General features: G+C 64.4%; 2 protein-coding genes across 3 annotated transcripts in view; both read right to left on the reverse strand.

The window, feature by feature from the left end:
• Positions 1-965: 965 nt before the first annotated feature.
• LOC106739382 (indoleamine 2,3-dioxygenase 2) lies at positions 966-6,441 on the reverse strand. Of its 2 annotated transcripts, none has more exons than XM_059730646.1 (10): positions 5,284-6,441; positions 4,029-4,687; positions 3,784-3,907; positions 3,671-3,685; positions 3,291-3,390; positions 3,027-3,157; positions 2,221-2,338; positions 2,022-2,073; positions 1,474-1,622; positions 966-1,361 (listed from the first exon to the last, which is right to left on the reverse strand). In XM_059730646.1, exons 1-10 carry the CDS (start codon positions 5,380-5,382, stop codon positions 1,015-1,017), a joined length of 1,794 nt encoding a protein of 597 aa, XP_059586629.1. In that variant the 5' UTR covers positions 5,383-6,441; the 3' UTR covers positions 966-1,014. The 2 variants fall into 2 exon arrangements, with proteins under 2 accessions (XP_059586629.1, XP_059586630.1); XM_059730647.1 differs by lacking the exon at positions 3,027-3,157 and having other exon boundaries at positions 3,789-3,907; positions 4,029-4,148; positions 4,592-4,687; positions 5,284-6,329.
• A 4,287-nt stretch (positions 6,442-10,728) lies between these two features.
• LOC102559746 (disintegrin and metalloproteinase domain-containing protein 20) overlaps positions 10,729-19,589 on the reverse strand; it is a 39,759-nt gene continuing 30,898 nt past the window's right edge. The window contains exons 12-25 of the mRNA XM_059730641.1: positions 19,316-19,387; positions 19,154-19,225; positions 18,689-18,858; positions 18,478-18,562; positions 18,254-18,384; positions 17,896-18,157; positions 17,432-17,624; positions 17,042-17,153; positions 14,688-14,871; positions 13,781-13,861; positions 13,307-13,412; positions 12,227-12,394; positions 11,838-11,966; positions 10,729-11,392 (exon numbers count right to left, since the gene is read on the reverse strand). Of these exons, the coding sequence (XP_059586624.1) occupies positions 10,926-11,392; positions 11,838-11,966; positions 12,227-12,394; positions 13,307-13,412; positions 13,781-13,861; positions 14,688-14,871; positions 17,042-17,153; positions 17,432-17,624; positions 17,896-18,157; positions 18,254-18,384; positions 18,478-18,562; positions 18,689-18,858; positions 19,154-19,225; positions 19,316-19,387 (2,232 nt within the window). The 3' untranslated portion in view covers positions 10,729-10,925. The remainder of the gene's footprint in view (positions 11,393-11,837; positions 11,967-12,226; positions 12,395-13,306; positions 13,413-13,780; positions 13,862-14,687; positions 14,872-17,041; positions 17,154-17,431; positions 17,625-17,895; positions 18,158-18,253; positions 18,385-18,477; positions 18,563-18,688; positions 18,859-19,153; positions 19,226-19,315; positions 19,388-19,589) is intronic.

A 19,589-nucleotide genomic window follows, 5' to 3' on the forward strand; every position in this document is an offset into this window, starting at 1 on the left:
GGACTGGTCAGAGGTGCGCGAGCGACGTAAGCAAGCGGCCTCCTCTCGCTCAGCGCCCGAGTGCCCAAGTCAGCGAGCCTACGACTTGCCTTTCCACCCACTGCTTAAAGAGAAAGCCCCCAGCGCCGGGTCTGCCCACTGTTGGGGGCTGCGATCCAGCCAAACAGAGACGTGAACCCACCGAATCCCCTTTCCCCCCGTGAAAGAGGAAGGGTGGGCAAGGGGGGTCACCACCGGCGGGGGGGTCGGGTCCCGGAGATGCTGAAGCCTGCAACGGTCTAGGAGTGCGCAAGAAGCCCCATCTTGAGGCGGACTGCCCAGCCAGTTGCTGCGCCTTGTGGGACGCTGTGGGTGTCCCGGCCCTGTAGCAGCTGCTTTTGCCCTGGCCCTGGCGCAGAGACCACGCTCGTGGCAGTGGTGCACGACCTCGGCCTAGGGAGGAACGCGGGGAGGCTGATGGTCCTGCGTCTTTGATGCAGGCGCCCATGAGGCACTGAGGAAGCACGGACAGGACCTTGCAGCAGCGGGGCCGGGGCCGGGGCAGAGCGGAAAGGAGCAGCGGGCCGCGGCGCGGATGTTGCTGAGGCCGGTGCTGGTGCGAGGCGGGCTGAGCCCGAGCCCCCGGTGCCTTGGGGGTGCACCCGGCCGCTCTAGGTAGCTAGCTCGACAGCTGGGCAGACAGACAGACAGGGAGAAGACGTATATATGGAGAGAGAGGGTGAGCAGGAAGCCGTCCTGGGTCAGTTGCCCGAGGTGCATTTCACAGGCGAGTCCCCTGCTCGCCCCCTCCCCAGTCCTCACCCCTCTCCCGAGTCCTCCAAAGGCCAAGCGTGACCGCGGCCTGGGCCGGCTCGTGGGGTGAATGGCAGCACCTCGAGGAGCGGGGAGCCTCTTGCTGGCGGGGGAATGGCCGGGAACGCCCTGTGCGTGCCGGACGACGGCGCGGAGAGGCCCGGACCCGTGCGTGCAGCGTGAGTGCTTTATTACGCGTGACGTGTTGTCCGAGAGAAATGTCTAAACGTGGAGCAGGGCTTCACGGGTGGCATCCCTGACGCTTTTGAGGAAGCGGAGGACGGGGGACCCGCCGGTGCCCCGCTGCTCCGGCCCGGAGGGAGAAGCCAGCCGCGGGAGGCTGCCTCGGCTTGTCTTGGCGGCGGCCGTGACGACGTACCTGGTCGCGACGGCGATGTGGTGCGTGCGGAAGGCAGCCAGCGCGGTCACGCACCCATTGTACGCGCAGCACAGCACCTCGTTCCCAGAGGAGAGGACCAGGTCCCGCAAGGGAGGGAAGGCCTGGATCGCTTCCACAAAGGCCCTGTGGCAGGGGGGCATGTAGTCGCGCATCCGGCGCAGGAAGGCCGCTGCAAGAGACAGCCCGAGAGGTGCGAGGGTGCCCTGGCCAGTGCCCAGCCCAGCCCGTGCGTGCCTCAACAGGAGGGCACGGGCCTGACCTTTGCGACGGCCGCAACTTACAGCTCTCCTCGTGGTGCCGGATGCCCAGGAAGGCGTCAAAAGCGTGGAGCACGGTGCTCTGGGCCGCGCTGCCTCCTGAGTACTCCTGCGGCAGCTTCGACACACCTTTGTAGAGTAGCCCTGCCTGCATTGCGGGGTTATCCCGCCACCTGGGTGGGGCAGAGGAGGTGATGAGACACTGTGGTGGGAGGCGGGCAGGCTGAGGCGAGGTCTGGAGAACCCAACCCAAGCCTCCACTCCTGGCAGCACCCCTGCTTCCAGAGACCCAGGCCTGCGGGGTCGGGCGCAGGGTGGCGGGCCGACCCCGCGGGGCATCTCCACCGTGCTCGGCCGGCCGTGGAGTCCCGGGGCCTGTGGAGCGAGTGGCCCCGGGGTGATGGGTTCCCGAGCCGCCCGGGCCTCGCGGGGAGGTCAGCCCCCCGTGCTTGGGAGGACCCTGCTGCCGCTGCGACGCACTCATGGCAGCCTGGCCAGACCCCACTGGGGCAGCCCCTCCGTGCCCCCGTGGACAGCGGCCCAGCAGACACATGGCCCGTATGGGCGCTCACCCAGAGAGGAAGAGGCGGATTGTGGTGTAGAAGGTGTCTGGATCCACGTGATCTAGGAGAGCAGGGGCAAGGCAGAGCTGGTTGGGGCCGGGGGTGTGGTGCTGCAGGCCACGGCCGGGCCCGGCGGGGACCTGCCTGGCGGCACCCCGTTGGCAAGGCCCGCCATAGGGACAGAGGCACGAGGGGAGCCTGTCCTCACCGTGCATCAGCCTCAAGGCCTCGGTCATAGCCCCGAGGGCTGTCGCCAGCTGTGCCAGGGCTCGCAGCAGGGTCTCCCTGTCGGGCTGCCAGATGGCAGGGGCCGCCTCCGCGATGGCCTGCCGGAGAGAAGTCAGGAGAGCGGGGCATCACAGAGTCCCTGGCCACGGGCTGGAGCCCTCCGGCCTGGTCGCCGGGGCAGGCTGGGGGCCGACTGCCCGGGCAGCCGCTCTGCGGGAAAGGACCCGGGGGCGACAGCGGCCTGGGAGCCGACTAGGAGTTGGCGGCTGGGCCTAGTCGCCGAGAAGGCTCACGGCATCCCGGGCCGCATCGGTAGGAGCATGGCCAGCTGGTCTAGGGAAGCAATTCTTTCCTGCAATTTGGGGCTCCCGAGGGCACCTCCTGAGTCCGGGAGGCAGTTTTGGGTCCCCCACCCCACTTCAGCCCCGCTACAGGAAGGCTGGGGGCAAAGCGGAGAGTCCAGCGGGGGGCAGTAGGAATGGCTTGCGGGGCTGAGGGACCTGCCTTGCAGGGAAAGGCTGAGGGAACTGGGCCGACGTAGTGGAGCACAAGAGGAGACTTGCTGGCAGAGGCTGTAGTAGCAGCCCGCAACTAAGTCTCCGAAGGGGCGTCAGAAAGAGGAGGGAGCGGGGCTGCGTGCTGCGGCGGCGGGCAAGAGGCCCGGAAGCAACCAGCTCGTGTTGCGGCGAGGGAAGTCGAAGTGAGATGTTAGTGATATGATGGTCTTGCAAGGAGGCTGGCGAAGCCTCGGGACAAGTTGCCCCGAGAGCTGGTGGCATCTCTGACCTGGGCGGTTTGTACTGCCTGGCTACACAAAGTCTCTGCTGGCCCTCGTTGTCTGCGATGGCTCCTAGGCTCTGCGTGACGGCGGGGGGCCGACAGGGCTGCCGACTGACTCTTCCCCCTGCCCTTCCCCTCTGGGGGGCAGAGGGAAAGGGCAGAGGGGAGCTGCTTTGCTAGGGGGAGGGCTGGGGCGCAGCGACGGCCGGGGCTGGACCGGGCCGAGGGGCCACGTCCTGTGCTCCGGGCCTGGCGCGGGCCCAACGGTACCTGCAGCCCAGGCACGGCTGCCTTCTCCACCAGCATGGTGACGAGAACGAAGCCCCTCAGGCTCTCTCCTCCCGGCAGCCACACGATGGGGTCCAGGTTCCTGAGTGGGGAGAAGGTAGAAAGAGGCCGTGAGGCTGGGCTGCGCTCCATGGGGCGGCGGTCCCGCTCTGGTCTGCTCTGCATCTGGAGGTGCATGCGGGGTGGCAGCGCCCCTTGCCCCGGTCCCTGTCCTGCTAGGAGCACATACGAGGCTGGTGGGGCCCCATGCTCTTGTGTTGGGGACTGGGCCCCCAAAAGCAGGCCAGTGGAGGCGGGGCCCCTCCCCAAGAGGCCAGAGGCTGCCCACCACAAGGACTGTGGGAGGCGTCTGGGCCGCTTACCCGAGCTCCAGGGGCCTGGCGGGGGTCCGGCGTCGCGGGGCAGGAAAGGGAAAGACAAGGCAGTTAGGTGAAGGGCGCGTGAGCAGAGAGATCTCTCGGGGGCCCTGTGCCACCTTACCCGGCCCGATCCCTTCGCCTCCAGTTGGCGAGCACGAGGTCGGCGTGCAGGAGGATCGGCGGGAGGCCGAGGCGCTGCGAGACTTCCCAGTAGGGCACGGCAAGGTTTTGTGGCAGCACCTGTGAGAGAGGCGGCTTGGGGAGAGGGGGGCCAGCTGGAGGGCCACGACGCGCCGCGTCCCAGCGCTGAAGCCCGCTCTGGGCCCGGGCCCGTGTGTGGCCCACAGCGAGCCGCTCTCACCTTGGCCGGGCCCTCCTCGCCATCCTGCCACACGTAGCCTGCCGTGATGAAGCTGAGCACCAGGCGGGCCAGGCGCAGGTCACGGTGCCCGTGGAGCTGTGCGGTGCTGAGCTGCGGCGCCTGCTAAAGAGTGGCTGGTCAAAGCATCCCCCGGCCGTGATGGCCAAGAGGGCCAAACAGAGACCTGGCTGGTGTTCCCTGGGGTGCTGCGGGCCGTGGCATTGGGGGGAGAGGTGCCAGGTATGCCTGCATGTTGGTGTCTGCCAGCTGAAGGTGCGGGAGCGCCTGGGCCACTCTCGCCAGAGCCACGGCGAAGGTTGTTGGCCGTTGGCAGGAGTGCCAGGGGTGATGTGGCTCCTGCCGGGAGAGCGACCTGGACTTGCACTGCGCGGGCTCGCTGGGCTGGGCAGCCGGGGGAGAGGCGGCGGCCCTGGGCGGCCTGTGGGAGAGGTCTGGTGGGAGGCAAGTGGGAAGGGCGCGAGTGCCTGGCTCCATGGCCACGCGTGCCAGAAGCTGGCAGGATGTTGCGGCCTCTGCCGTGGGTGGCGGGAGAGAGGCGGCACCTGGTGCACGTGGGCGCGGAGCTGCCGGGTGGCGATGAGGTGAGGCAAGCTGCGGGCAAGGTCCATCCAGGGTCCATAAGGAGCGGGCAGCTCTGTCTGTGGAGAGAAGCAGCAGGAGGGGAGCGGGGGTGGCCAGCTGGAGCGGGTGCTGGCAGAGCGGAGGGGAGGCAGCGGGGTGCGAGGGCCAGCAGGGTGCGGAGGAGCAGACCAAGTTGGTGACTGGGCCCCCAGCGGAGCTGGGCTGTGGCTGGGCCTGCCCCCCAGCACGCTCCCTGGAGCTGGCTGTGGGCAGGGGCTTCCCTGCGACTGGGAGGGCCAGGAGCTCGTGGCCAAAGTGGCTGCGTGCCTGGCTTGGGAGCTGGAGCGGGGCTGGCGGCGGGAGGCCAGGGAGACGCACGGAGCCGAGAGGGAGGTGTGCCCAGCAGGGCTGAGGGGAGCCGAGGCCTTTACCGGGGCCAGGCTTGGGGTGCACGGCGTGTGCCCTGTGTTGGCAGGTCAGGGGTGGTCTCCATGGCCCCTGGCTCGGGGTGAGTCTGGGGCTGTAGTCCTGGGGGGGGGCTCTGCGTGCCCTGGAGCTCGTTGGCTGCTGTGACCGCAGGCTGCCAGCCCTGTGCCTGGGTGGTGCCGAGGCCCTGGCGGTGCCCCCTGGGGCTGCCTGTGCCTGTGCCTGGGAGGGAGGGCTGGGGGCCTACCTGTGGATCGGGGAGCAGAAAGCCGTATTCCTGGGAGATGTGGAACTTGTCCAGGGCGAAAGGTGGCGGGGGCGGCTCTGTCTCGTTGGCAGGGTCCATGGGTGGGCACGGGAGAGGCACGGGGGCCAAAGGGCTGGCGTGGGCTGTCGGGGGTGGTGGGCTTGTGGGGTCTGCACCGAGTCAGGAGAGCTCTTTCCAGGCAGCCGGTTGCCGGGGACCTTTGTCCCTGGGTCTGGCCTGCTGCCCTGTGGCGCTGGGGACACGGGGGGTGTGACAGCTGAAAGGCTGTCTGTGCGATCAAGGTGCTTGCTGCAGGCTCTGGGAAGAGGGGACCGAGTGTTTTCCTGTTGTTTGCTGAGATGTGACGCTAGACAGTGTTGCTAAGAGCCTAATTACAAGGTAAGCTGTAGTGGGGTCTCGTATAAAGTCAGGCCCAGTAAACGTAGCAAAGGCCGGAAGTAGCCAGGCCCCGCGGCGTAGGTACAGTTAACCGTAGCAAAGGCATGCAAGGCCCCTGCCGCTATCAGTCAGCCTATGGACAGTCGAGGTAAAACGAGGCTGCGTGGTTGTCGCTTATCGGCCCGGCTCAGAAGTTAGAAATGGGCCAAAACGTCTGGTCAGCGTTGCGAAGGAAGAGACGGCTCCATCAAAAGGATGAGTTAGGCATCGGCCTGGATCGGTGGGCCCGTGGATCTCGAGGAGCCCGAGGACCGAACGCCAGGGTCCTTCCTGTCGCCTCTCAGGTGGTGCTGATCAGGGACGCGCGACTTTGCCGAGCTTTGCGGAAAGAGAAACTTGTCGTCCGTGGGAGGGGAGTGCCGATAAGTAGCCGACGCAATTTGTTCTTGTCTGTCATTGTTTGTTCTGTTACTACGCATAGTTGTGTTTGCGTGCAGTCAACAAACCTTTCTTACCTTTCTACCCGTGACTGTAGCGTCAGGGGGAGGCTGCCAGCTGGGTGGGCACTAGGTCCTGGCAGGGGGTTGCTGAGGGTGGGTGAGTCCCTGAGGCCTGGGTGCCCTGCGTGGGCAGGGCCGCCCGGGTGCCGGGGAGGGCGAATGTGGGGTGCGGAGGCCTCCTGTGCTGCGGTGCATGAGTGCCCTGATGTGTTGGAGCGGGAGCGGGGGCAGGAGCTGCAGCGTGTTGGGGGGAGGTGCTGTGGCCTTGCAGGTGGCATGGAGTTGGGGGCAGGAGGGGGGAGCTGTGGAGCCTGCCCTCCCCTTGTCTGGGGTGGGGGGGATGGTGGTGCCCCTGGGCCGGGGAGGGACAGGGCTGCTGTGGTGGCCTGTGTGGGTCCCTGTGGAGGCTGGTGGGCTGCCGGGGGGGGCCTGGGGAGGGGAGCTGAGTGGGGTCCCCTGGAGGAGCTGGGGGAAGGCGGGAGCGTGGATGCTGCGCCCAGGCTGTGCTCCTTTGGGGGCTGGAGGGCAGGGCCCCTGGGCTGCCCGAGCAAGGCTCTGGAGGCCTGGGAAGAGTGAGAGAGAGAGAGTGTGTGTGTGGTTGCTGGGAGTGGCGAGGGGTGCCTGGAGGGCTGCCCTGCTTGGGGGAGGCCTGGACCCAGGACTGCGGGGGACTGTGAGGATCCGTGGTGCCGGGCTGGGTGTGTGGAGCCGAGTGGAGCGGGGAAGGTGGTGCAGGCCCTGTGTGTGGGGGAGGTCCTGGTGCTGGTGTGTTGGACAGGAGTGGCAGGGGGTGGCGTGTGCTGCCTGGTGACAGTGGGCTGTGTGTTGGGGGGGCACGGGGTGGCAGTGTGGAGTGGTGGGTGGGTGGGTGGGAGGGCCGTGTGGGCTGAGGAAGGAGGCGGTGGAGTCGGTGCCTTGGGGTGGGTCCTGAGCTGGGCCTCTGTGGGCCCTGCAGGCTGGGGGGCCAGTGTCCAGGGCTTTCCTCGGTGGTGGGGCATCCCAGGGCATGTGGGGGCCTTGGTTGTGGTGGTGGTGGGGTATTGTGTCTGTGCTCTGGGGCAGAGCTGGCTGTCCCTGCCATGCCGGGGGGACGTGAGGTGTGTGTTGCTGCGAGGGTGCTGTCGGGAGGGCTGGCTTCCAGGTGGGGGGCAGCAGTGCAAGTGCTTGCAGCCTTGGTGTTGGCTGGGGAGCTCTGTGTGTGTGTGTGTGAGGGGTGCTTGTGGGGTAGGGTGTGTGGCTGGCCCCTGGGGGGGTCGTTGACTTGGCAGTGGTGGGGTGCTAGAGCCTGGGAGGGGGGGATGACGCTCTGTGTGCTTGACATGAGTGTGGGTGGGTGAGGGGCTGGGGTGTGCCAGGGCAGGGCAGGTGGTTGGGTCCCTGGTGTTCCTGTGCAGGTGTGGTGGCATCTGGTCGAGTGGGGAGTTGCCTGTAAGTGGCCTGTCTGGTGGTGTCTTAGCTCTGTGTTGTGTGCCCTTGTCTTTTGCAGCGTGCCGCTCCTCCTGGGCTGCCTGGCGTTTGCTGTCCGAGAAGCGTCTGTCCCAGAGCGATGGCCATGGGTGTGGGCATGTGAAAGGTAGGGCTTGTGACTTGTTTGCCTGGCCCTGAGCGAGGGCCTGAATGGGAGGAGGGCAGAGTGAGCTGGGGCAGCAGTTCCCAACGTGTGATCTGTGGCAATGGGGTTTTGATGGTGCCAGTCTAGGGCAAGTAGGTGCGGGCGGTACTTAGAATTGTCGCCCTAGAAATTGGTGCTGCACAACGTGCTGGGGCCTGGGCACCCTGGGCTGAGGTAAAGGAAGGTGCCGGGAGGCGGGGGGCAGTGTAGCGTGGCCTCTGCCGGGAGAGCCCTCTAGTCTTTCTGGTTTTGGGGGGAGGAGCAGGAGGCCTGTAGGCTGCTGCAAATTGACTCCAGTGAAGTGTGTTGGTGCTGACTGGAGAGGGGTGGAGTTGGAGCTGTGGCACAGGTGCAGCTCTGCCTGGCCCGGCCCGCTTGGAAATGTTGAGTTGTCAGGGGAGGGGAGGGAAAGGGAAAATGGGAAAGAGGGGGGTCTCCGTGGGGGCTGGTTTGCAGCTGGGGGTGGCCCTGAGAGGGGGGGCCGGGGCGGGGCACTTGAGTTGAGGCAAGTCCCTGGGAGGAGTTGGGGGAAGGTGGGAGCGTGGATGCTGTGGCCCCTGTGCTTCCTGAGCAAGGGTTTGGAGGAGGCCAGTGAAGTGGGTGTGGGGCTGGGGTGCTGCTGGGAGTGGTGAGGGGTGCCTTGAGGGCTGCCCCGCTTGGGTGAGGCCTGGGGAGGGGATGGGGGGCGGGGGGGGGCGTGCCTCTGGCTTGGGCAGAAGGGCTGTGAAAGCTGCTGCAACACCCACTGCCCAGCCCCAGCCCAGTGGAGTGGGTGTGAACTGAGGTGGTGCAGGTTTGGGGGGGCCTGGTGCTGCTGTGTTGGACGGGAGGGGGAGGTGTGCTGCTTGGTGCTGGTGGGCTGTGGGGGCTGACTTGGCTGATTGCTGTGCAGGCTGTGGATTCATAGATGCTGGGGTTGGAAGGGACCTCACTAGATCGAGTGTGACCCCTTGCCTAGGCAGGAAAGTGTGCTGGGTTCAGATGCCTATCTAACCTTGTCTTGAAGACCCCTAGTGTAGGGGAGAGCACCACCTCCCTTGGGAGCCCGTTCCAGACCTTGGCCACTCTAACTGTGAAGAAGTTCCTCCTAATGTCCAGTCTGCATCTGCTCTCTGCTAGCTCGTGGCCATTGTTTCTTGTGACTGCCAGGGGCGCCTTGGTGAGTAGAGCCTCACCAATTCCCTTTGGTGCCCCCCAGGATGAATGGATAGGCGGCCACAGGATTGCCTCTCTGCCTTTTCTTGCAGAGGCTGAAGAGGTCCAGGTGTCCCAGTCTCTCCTCGTAGGGCTTGGGCTGCATGCCCTTAATCATATGAGCGGCCCTTCTCCAGGTGGTCCGCATTCCTCTCAAAGCACAGTGCCCAAACCTGGGCGCAGTACTCCGACTGTGGTCTGACCAGCGCCCCATAGAGGGGCAGTATCGCCTCCTGGGTTGTTTGTCATGTGTCTGCTGATGCACGATAAAGCGCAGTTAGCTTAACGGGAGGCAGTGGAGTCAGGGTCTAGGGACCATGGGTGCGGCCCCTAGTGGGGGTGGCTCAAGGGGGGTCTTCTTGGGCTGGGGGGCTGGTGTGCTAGTGCCCTGACCTGCTTTGTCTTTGGAGGGGGCATGGCCTCCCAGGGCGTGTGGGGGCCTTGGTTCTGGGGGGGGGGATTGTTTGTGGGCTCTGGGAATAGGCTGTCCCCACTGTGCTGGGGGAACAGGTGAAGCGTGTAGGAGCCTGGCGGTCACAGCGGAGGTGCTCTGCAGCAGGGCAAACTCTGGGCCTGTGGTGCTGTCGGGCGGACTGGGTCTCAGGCGGGGGGCAGCGGGTGCAGGGGCTTGTGGCAGTCGGTGTTGGGTGGGGAGCTTTGTGTGTGGGGGGCAGGTGGGAGTTGGTGTGGCTGGCTAGCCCACAGAGTGTAGAGACCCAGTGTCCCTGGTGGGGTGTGTGGGTGCTTGAGGCAGCTGAGGGCCTTGGGTGTCCTCAGGTGAGGCATGTGCTCAGGTGGCTTGGACTGAAATGCCGGAGGGGTTTCAGCTGCTTGAGTGGCACCTTGTTTGTAGAATGAGGCCAGCCTGTAAGCAGGCTTTTGTCTTGCCTCTCTGTGTGGACCTGCCTTGCTGTCGGTCTGTACTCCCAGGCTGGCCAAGGGGTGTCTGTCCCAGTGTGAAAGTGATGGGTTTGCGACTTGTTTGCACGGACAGAGCTTGGCTCTGGGCAGGGGCCTGAACCAGGAGCCTGGCAGTGCCCAAGCTGTGGGTGTGGCTGCAGAGGTCTGGCCATACTTTGGGGTGCTGTGTCCTGTCTCAGGCCTCAGGGACAGGAAGGGGGTGGTGGTTAGGGCCTGCTCCGAGGAATGAGGCCTGCTCCAGGTCAGCTGAGGGGAAGCCTGCTCTGACTTGTGGGATGCTTGCAGGTGGCATCATCCAGCGCAAGGGGCAGAGAACAGAAAAGCAGGCCCAGGGGGCTCCTAGGAGGGCAGGGTCAGCATGTGCGAGTGATTGTGCAGCAACATGTGAGCCAGAAGGCAGTCAGGTGCTGGAGCGCTTCCCCTCTCCTCTAACAGGGGGAGGCTCTCTGCCTCTGCGTTTCTCTCCTCTGTCCAGCTGTCCTGCAGCTGGTGTGTTATGGATTCACAGTGCTCTTGGACTCAGGGCGGTGCCCAAGTGCCGGGGCCCTCTTGGGGGCCAAGAGGCCAGAGTGGAGCAGCAGGCCACACTGGTGGTCCCCCCAAGTGAGTTGTGGGGTGGTGGGAGGGGCAGAGGCAGCCCCTGCAGGGCAGCCTGCAGGGGCTGTGGGGTGCCTTGGCTGCCCCACACAACCCCTGCAGGCTGCTGCTGCCTGGCCCCAATGAGGCCAGCCAGAGCCAGGGGTGCAGGCCACCCTCCCCAGCCCCCTTTCCCCCCCCCCCACCAAGTCCCCATCTCGCTTTGAGATGGCATCCCCCCGCACCACGAGCACCTGCTCCTCTAATAAATATACTAAGTCCCAGACCCCCTCCCCACTGCTCTGCAGCCTGGCCTGTTCTCACCCCTGGGGCTCCCTCTTCTACACCCACCACTGCAACAGCCAAAAAAACCTCTCCGCTCCCTCTCTTCTCTACCACAACACCCAAACACTCAATAAAAAAGGCTCCAAACCAAACTGTCAAGGCACACTAGTCTGCTCCCACCACAAGACCAACAACACCACTACCTCTGACATGCAACAAGCTCCAAACACTGCCACTTTATTGCTGCCCTGCCTCAGTTTCACCGACGCCGGCCTGAAGCTCGGCTCGCCTGTGACACCGCACTGCCCGCTCGAGACGCCAGCCTGCTCCTCTGCGGCCCTGCCTGTAGACAACGGTGCTACCTGCGTCTCTGCTTTCTGGCTTCCGCGCACCACAACGACAGCCATAAACGTGGCAAGTGCCCCTACCTGTGCCTCCTGCCGTCGCCCCAAACCTTGCGCAGATGCTGCTGGTGGCTGTCGCGCCACTCTCCCCGGTTTATGGCTGTGATGCCGTCCCGCTGCCCCGCGGTACGCCTGCCAGGCCAACACTCCCGCAGCTCCGGCAGCTAGCACGCTGGCACTGGCAATGAGTGCCACCAGGCCCTTGCTCAGCCCTGGCCCTGCAAGGCAACAGAAGCAGAGAAACAGATTTAGAGACAGGTTTCCTTTTCCTTTTTCACAACTGTCAATAAAGCCCAACATTTCTCTTTCCTTTAAGAGAGCCGGGACCATTCCTCCTCTTCACATGCATCCTAAACCCATTTAGTCCCGCTGCCTGAAGTCTGTCCAGCCTCACAGCTGGCTCCCGCCTTCCAAAAAACAGTCCAGACCTTTTGGTGTCCGCACACGCAGGCTGGATAAGGTCTGCAATGTTGCGGCAGCACCTGTCAAGACGCTGTCCGCCAGGAAAAAGGGAAGACCTTCAGGAGTGCGTGCCTGCACCTAGGGTCCCCCACGCTTTTGCTGCCTAAGAACTGGCTCGGCTGCTTGCCAAAAGAGTCCCTCTCTGGGAAGCTTGGGCATATGGGGCCTGGTGCCCGAAACAAAAATGGCCCTCGTGAAAACCATGTATCGCACAGCACTGCCTCCCATCGACTGCTCCATCCATCACGGCGTTCACTTTCTGACGCCTCCCGCTTCGAGACTGCCTTGCTGCCTTGTGCCTTAAGGACAATTTTGCCACGCTGGGTGTTGCTAGAAAATACAGAAAAGACATAAAGTCTCATTTAGCTCATCCCTACAGCTCCTTTAAAGCCATTACTGAGCTTTAGAACCTATTGCCCAAGCAGACAGGACAGAAAGCACCCATTGCACACCCCTGATTTTGGAGTGGCCTCGGCCCTCCCATACTTTCCCAGGGGAACCCCCATCCTACGCTCCCTCTCAGGAGTCTGCTAAGCCCCCTTGCTGGAAAGAAGGAAAGCCAAAAAAACATGAGCGAAACAGTTACCTACCTGCTAAAAGGGGTAAGAGCTGCAAACACGGCCAGTTCACAAAAAAACAAGCTTCTCTCCCAGGATCCCGTGTCAGCAGTGGACGCTTTGGCCATCCATCGGACAGAGTTTCAGGAACGAGCGACGGTGGTCCCGTCTCGTGCGCCCACACAGAACAGGGTCTCCTCTCTCCCTCCAAAAGGATAGGGGCCTCAGGAACGACCCACAACACATTTTTTCAGAAGCCGCGGCAACAATCCGCAAAACAGACCCACTGCCACCACACGCGCCACACACAGCAGCTCCTTCCTCATCGCCTAAGGCCACAGCACCTGTTGCCTGCACATCACGGCCAAAGACTACAGAGTTTCTCCACAGATACCGCAAAACTGCCGCCAAACCTCACACATTCCCACCCTCGCGACCCTTTGGTTTCAGCTCGGCTCCGGACGTTTTCTTGGCTGGCTGCCATGCCCCCTCAGTTAAAAGCCAGCCTATTCTCATAGACGTTTGTGCCAACCACACCTCTAGCCGAGGCACTCCCCTGACTGGCAGCAATCATTCCCCAGCCGCGGTCCTTTCGGGGACCCCGCCAACTTTTCACAGTGCTACCTTCCTCTGCGGGCACTGGGCAAATCCTTTCCTCGTGGGCTACTGCTCACTCCAACCTCAGAAACGCATCAACCGGCAGGGGGACAAGCAACAAATTGCCCATTTCCCCTTTGCTCCAGGAACTGGCTGCAATTGCGGGGCCGGGGGAAGATGACAACTAGGTCACAGAACACAGACAGACAGCGTGTGTCTTGCTACGCCTCCCTCATGAGACTGACTACAATGCAGACACACAGACAAAAAGGGATAAGAAGGGCACTGCCATCCAGCGCCTGCACAAAGAAGTATCCTCAGCAACCTGGATTTCAAATCGCGCTCGTTTCCACCAGGGTTCTCTCTGCCAGGTTCCCCGTCAGCATTTAAACAAAAAAACCCACCACACCTTTGTTGGAATCAATCCACCCTGGAATGAAGGCACACGAGCAGAACCCTGGCACCCGTCGCCACCACCCACGGCCCCCACCAGCCACCCTGGGCCGCTCCGCTTACCTCTGCGCACGGGGCCGCTGTCCACGCTGCCCCCCGAGCCAGGCTGCAGGCAATCTGGTGGGGCCCAGCCCACGTGGCAGTGGCAGTTGCCCTTGCTGTTGCACACCTGCAATTCACACACCACAAGCCCAGTTACTGCAGCCCCCTCGCCCACACAGGACAACACCCCTTCCCCCTCCACCGCCCAGCCCCACAACACACCACTCCTTCCCCACCTCCACAGGGCAGCCCCACCTCCCCCACATCAGGCATCACCCCCAAGCCTCCCAGTTCACCCACGGCACACAGCCACCTCACACCCCCAGCCCTACAACCTTCCCAAGGCTCACCACTCTCACTGCAGCATCCTTGGGGGGGTAGGGGGGAGGGTGCAAGGGGACCAGGCAGCATGCCAGCCCACACCACTGCACCCCATCCCAGCCCCAGGCCCCTCCACCCCGCTCCTCAGCCAGCCATGCCCAACTCAGCACTCACCCCGTTGCCGTTGCAGTCCCTCTGCGGATGGCATGCTCCCTGGTCCGCCAACAGCCCCACACACGTGCGGTTCATGCACACCTGCCGAGACAAACAAAGCCAGCCCGTTAGCTGGGACCTCCCCTGCCCACCAGCCACAAAGTCCCCTCCCCTGCTTCCCAGCCTACAGTTCCAGCCCCACAATGCCCCCGCTGCAGGGGGGAAAGCCTTGAGAGGTGGCAATCCCCTACCAAACCAAGCAGCCCTGAACAGCCCCACCTGAGACCCTGTGGGCCTCTCACATTCAACAACACACACCTGTGGGCTTGCCAGGGCCTCCTCAGGGCTCTCCCCAGCCCTAGCCCCTCTTCCCTGTCTCTTCCCCACCCCCCAGCACATACAGTTTAACACCTCCATCTCCAGCACTCACCTTGGCCCTGACATCAAGCCTCCTGCTGCCCTTTCTGCAGAGCAGCTGCCAACCCCGAGACCCTCTGCCTTAGGGCCAAGGCCCCTCATACTGAATGCAAGGGGAAGAAGCTTACTACCCCCAACCCAGGCCTTACATGCCACACTGGGGCCAGCACCACAGCTACCCGACACAACTCTCACTCTTGGCAACTCCTCTGGCCAGCAGCTCCTTTCCCCACTGCGGCCAGCCCCGCACTGCCCTGGTTAGGCTCCGGCTTTTCAGCCCGGCCCCTTCCTGCGGGTTGGTGACCCTACTTAGCCCCTCCCTGCCCAGGGCAAGCTGCAGGCAATTGCCTCCTGACCCGCCAGCTCCTGGCCCTGCTCTGAGCCCAGGGCCTAGCCTCCCTGCAGGGACGGGTGCCCCACCCCGCCGTCCCTCTCCCAGCACCCCGCCGCCAGCAGCTCAGCACATGAGCTGCCCTGCCCCCCAGCCCCCACCCTGCCCCCCAGCCCCCACCTTCTTGTCCCCGCACGGCGTGCCGTTGTCCACCGCTCCTGTGTCGTGCTCGTTCCTCCCCGCGTCGTAGTCCACGCTCCAGCACACGAGTCCGTCCGTGGCGTGCTGCAGCACCGTGACGCGGTCCCCCAAGTTGGGCAGGCGGTGCACATCCACACACTGCAGCCTGCCGCACATCACGTCCCTGCACAGCCCCGACACAAGCCCTTACGACCCTGCACTCAGGTGCCGGGCGCTCCCCGCACCCCGCCTCCCCCACGGCCGCCCCAACCCCCCACGGCCAGGGCCTGACAGCTGGGTCGTGAGGTGACCTCTCTGCTCCATGTTCTCAGGGACCCCTGGCCCAGGATGCCACCTCTCTGCCTCGCAAAGAATTCTCCCCCCTCAAACTAGAACCGACTACAAAAGACAATGAAAATGCTGCAGCAGATACACCTAAAGCCCTCCGCATACGGGTGACCAGAAGGAAAAACTGCCCTAGGGCTCATTTGCATCCAAGACAGGACCAGACGACAATTCCCTTACATGGGAGATGGAGAACAGAGGACCCGAAGCAAAGACCGCAGAAAATTCCGGGATCAGAGAAGCGGGGGAGCGCCGTGTGACGGGCGCTCTGCGCTTCGAAGGCTGCTCGGTCCACGCTTACGCACGCCCGGCTCCACATTGATCAGACCAATTCTAATCTGGATTTACAAAGGGCTCCCACTCCCCACACACGCCTCATCTAACCAGAAGTAAGTACAATTCACGTTGAACAGGCACCTGGGGCTATGGGAGGCCCGTTGCGACTCGCTTGACTAACACTCGGTCGCCAGGTTAGGGAACGCAGAGGCGAGAGACCGAGTCGGAGGTGGTACGGGCGACATTCGCACCACAGTTGAGGATCAGTCGCGGAATCTGGCCCGTCAGAGCCCCGACTGCACATGCCATCGCGCTTCTCCCAGGACCAGTGCAACTCCTCCCCGCAAAAGCGGACAAAGGCTTTGAGCGAGATCGCAACGAGTCACGCTAACCTGTGGCAACCCCGAAGCCGCGAGCCAGCGATTGTTTCTACAGAAACAATGAGGTCCCCCATCTGGTCTATCTGCTAGCCACAGGAACGTCAAGTGTGCTCCCAAGTGTCCGGCGACTCCTTAAACATAGACGTTGCTCCTGGCCATTACCCGATTTCCGGAGACGTTCCGAACCGCGCGACCCCTCATTGGTAGACCGGACGATTCTCACCGCTACTCAAAGACCTCTTCACAGAAGCTGACCCGAGGGTACAAACGCACGTACAAAAGCAGCACCGTGGCACCTCAAGAGGAGGCCTCTCTCCCGTGCCGTCCGCCATCATTCCTAACGAGCCGAAACAAACGGAGCGCCTCCCCTCGAGGATTGCGCTGAGAACTTGGCCCGTCCGCGCAGGAACCCGAGTGCCTTGGACCAGCCAGATGCCGCTGATCACGCTCTCTCTCTCTTTTCTCTTTGCTCTCTCTAGGCCTAGATTTCTGACCCGGAACCGTACCGGGTAGACCCAAGCTAATCTTCCCCAAAGACTTCGAGACGCTACGGTACTATCACAATGGTTTGCGTTGGTTTTCCTTCGCGCAGCTATTACTACTCGTACCGTGACATACTTCACACGCCTAGCAATTGATTGCCGTTAGAGTCATGCCAGGGGAAACCGGGCACCTTTTTCCTTTGTTACTTTTGCTCCCCCGCTCGCTCTGCGGTGACGCGTCTCGGACCCAAGCTAAAGATCCCTGCGAAGCCCAGAAATACCATGGCGTCGGCTCGTCGACAGGCCGGACTTTGGGATGCGCTGAGTTGGAAACGCGCAAGGGCCTCAGCTCGCATGGGCTGATCGCCCCGGTTGGGCTCAGACGGGCCCTAACAAACCGAGAGCTGGCCTGTGAGGGTGTCCGCCAGATGCCCAGCTGGACGCAAAGGTACTCCCTTTACCCGTGCGCTCGCGTCTGCCCACAGTCAATCGGTACCTTAACAAACCGACTCTCGGCACATGAGGGCATTGGCCCGTCCAGGCCAATCGACCCGGCCGGATCAGGCGCGTCACGTTAACCTGCACGCGCGTGACCGACTCGGGGACCGGAGGAACCCAGCCCTGTAGAAAAAGAGTCCCGCGACACGGCTCCCTTGGAGGTGAGGACTGGCAGAAGGCAGAGACGCAGCTCCGTCTAGAAACTCAAGTAACACAAGCAGCGCGTGGAGAGACTTACCGAGGCCCTAGAAACGCATCCCTAATAAATGAGCGCACCCCAAAGTGACGGGCAAATCTGGTAACAGCAAAGGCCACCAAGCACTAACACCCACCCCTCCACCACACCCCCACCCCTCCCCCCTCCAGCACCTACTCGGGGGCGCACCGCCGGTACCGCGGGCCACGCGCGTTCCTGCCACAGTTGCCAAAGCGGTCCCCGTGGACGTTCACTGCGTGGAAGCAGGCCGGTGGCGCTGCTCTTGCCCCTGTGGCACACGACAGAGGAGATCCGGTCAGCCCGCCACAGCCTCCCTGCCTGCCGCAGCTCCCGTTTGGCCCCGACCTGCCCCGTGCCTCTGCTGGGTACCGTGTCCCACACCCCGCCAGCCTCTCTGTGGCTCAGCTGACCCCCAGCTCTACTCCCGCCCCAGCTGCTCATCTTACGTATCGCTAGGTCTCGCCCCGTCGCTGCCAGGCCCGCCGCCCAACAGGCCCGGGCCACCCGGCCACGCGCCACGCCTCCTCAGCCCGGCTGCGCTCCTACCCCTGCCAAAGATGCGCACGCAGAGCATGTCCTTATCGAAGCAGGACCCACGGTAGCAGCGGCTGCCCTTGCCGCAAGGTGCCCCGTCTGGCAGGTGCACATCCTCCGGGCAGCGCGTCGAGTTCCCCTCGCAGTACTCGGCCACATCGCATTTGTTGCTGCTCTCTCGGCACACTGTGCCCTGGCGCAGGAGCTGCGGGGAGTGCCAGGCCGCCAGAGCCCTTCCTCCTGCTGGCGCACGCGGCCTCCCCAGTGCCCAGGGGCTCCGCTACCCGCCCCCGCCTGCAGGCCCCAGGGGCCACTGCCTCCCCCCGGGAGCCAAGCCCGTCTCCCCCCGCTCATCTCCGTGCCGCCCCTTCCCCCGTGTAGCGCCCCCACCCGACCTCGTGGCACCGTCCCGTACTGCAGAGACTCCCAGCCCACCTCCCTCCCTGGCTGGCACCTGCCAGAGACCCCCCCCTTACCTGACACCCGCGGCAGCACAGCCCCCCGGCGCAGGCTGCCCCGGGCTTCAGCTTGCAGCCGGCCTTGCAGCACGGGTCACTGCGGCACTCCTCCGGGAGCCCGCAGTCGCACGGCTCCCCCTTGTCCACCACCTTGTTCCCACAGTCCTTGCCCGTGAACAGCAGGTCCTCCGCAGGCAGGTTCAGCAGGCAGTCCCCTTTGCGGTCCAGCAGCAGCTCCGCGTAGTGCATCCGGCTGCAGTTGCTGAACAACGGGGTCTCCCTGCGTCGACGCATGCAGGGCCATGACCGCCACGGCCTCCCGCCCATTCAGCGCCGCCCGAGCGTCGCGCCCCGGCCCCCCTTCCCGAGCACTCACTGGATGGTGGGGTTCATGATGCAGTACATGTGGTTGCAGACGCAGCCCGCCACGTCATGCCGCATGCCCAGGTTGTGGCCCATCTCGTGCGCCACGAGAGGGGCAAAGTAGGAGGCTGGCAGGTTAGCCATCTGCCGCAGGGACGAGACGCACCCATGGCACCTTTGCGGGCAACATGCCCCGGCAAGCGCCTCCCCCCCCGCCCCCCCGGGGCTCAGGCTCACTGTCTCGACCCCGGTGGGCCTGCCCATGCTGTCACACGCCGAGCCCACGTAGGCCAGCCCCAGCACCTCCCCATAGCTCTGGTACCTGTCAGGAGAAGACGCAGCTCTGGGGATCTCCTTGGGGTCCCTGCCCAGCCTGGCCCCTTTCCCGGCTGGCCCAGGCACCCGTCTCCCTCAGAGCGCAACGGACGCCCCCCCAGCCACCGCTCACACAAAGAGATGAGCTACGTCATGTGCCACCCGCGGCCGCAGGTGCGTCCCCCGCCACGTGCTGAAGTCCGCCAGCACCTCGGACATGTCACCAACCACCTGCACCCGGTTATTGTCCGTCCAGATCTCCACGCCCATCAGTACCACGCGCAGGTTGAGGGCCCGATAGACCTACGAGCAGCAGGACGAGCGCAGGCCCCACACGCTCAGGCTTCTCTTGTTGCAGCGAGCTCCCCACAACCCGGGAGCACCCTGCTAGGCTGCCAACCCTCAGCCTCCCTCGGGCCCCGGCACACCGCCCATCTGCACGCAGGGACGCCTTCCACCTCTTACCATCTCTCCAGCACCCCCGCCCCAACCCAGGACCTACCCCAATGCCCCCCCCCCGGAAAGGGACAGGCAAGTGCACCCCCCCTCGGGACTACCCAGCAGCTCCCGCCCGGGCTGGGCCCTGCCCTCCACTGACCGTGTCCACCGCATTCAGAGCGTCAAACACTTTCCTCTTCACGGAGGTCTCGTTCCTGCCCAGGAACACGTACTGGCACGACACAAGCACAGGCCTGGCTGCCGGGACGGCCGAGCCGCACCCCACAGCGCCCCCCGCCCCGCCGAGGCCCCGCTGACTGACCTGCTCGCGGTCCACCACGACAAACACCTCGATGTAGCGCGCCTGCAGCCAGATGGGCGACGGCCTCCTCTGCTGCGCACAGACCGCACAGCTCACACGCCTCCTGCTCGTGCCGGGACATGTGCCTCCCAGGCCCGAGCCTCCCTGCCGCCGGCACGTGCTCCGCCCGCCCGCCCCCGGCTGTGGGCAGCCCCGTCTGGCCCCACCGCTGCGCAGCCACAGAGGCGGACTCTGCCCCTGTCCTCAGCAAGCCCCCCCCCCCTCCCCCTCCCCA

This window comes from Alligator mississippiensis, chromosome 7 (assembly GCF_030867095.1).
Source record: "Alligator mississippiensis isolate rAllMis1 chromosome 7, rAllMis1, whole genome shotgun sequence".
Lineage (NCBI taxonomy): Eukaryota > Metazoa > Chordata > Crocodylia > Alligatoridae > Alligator > Alligator mississippiensis.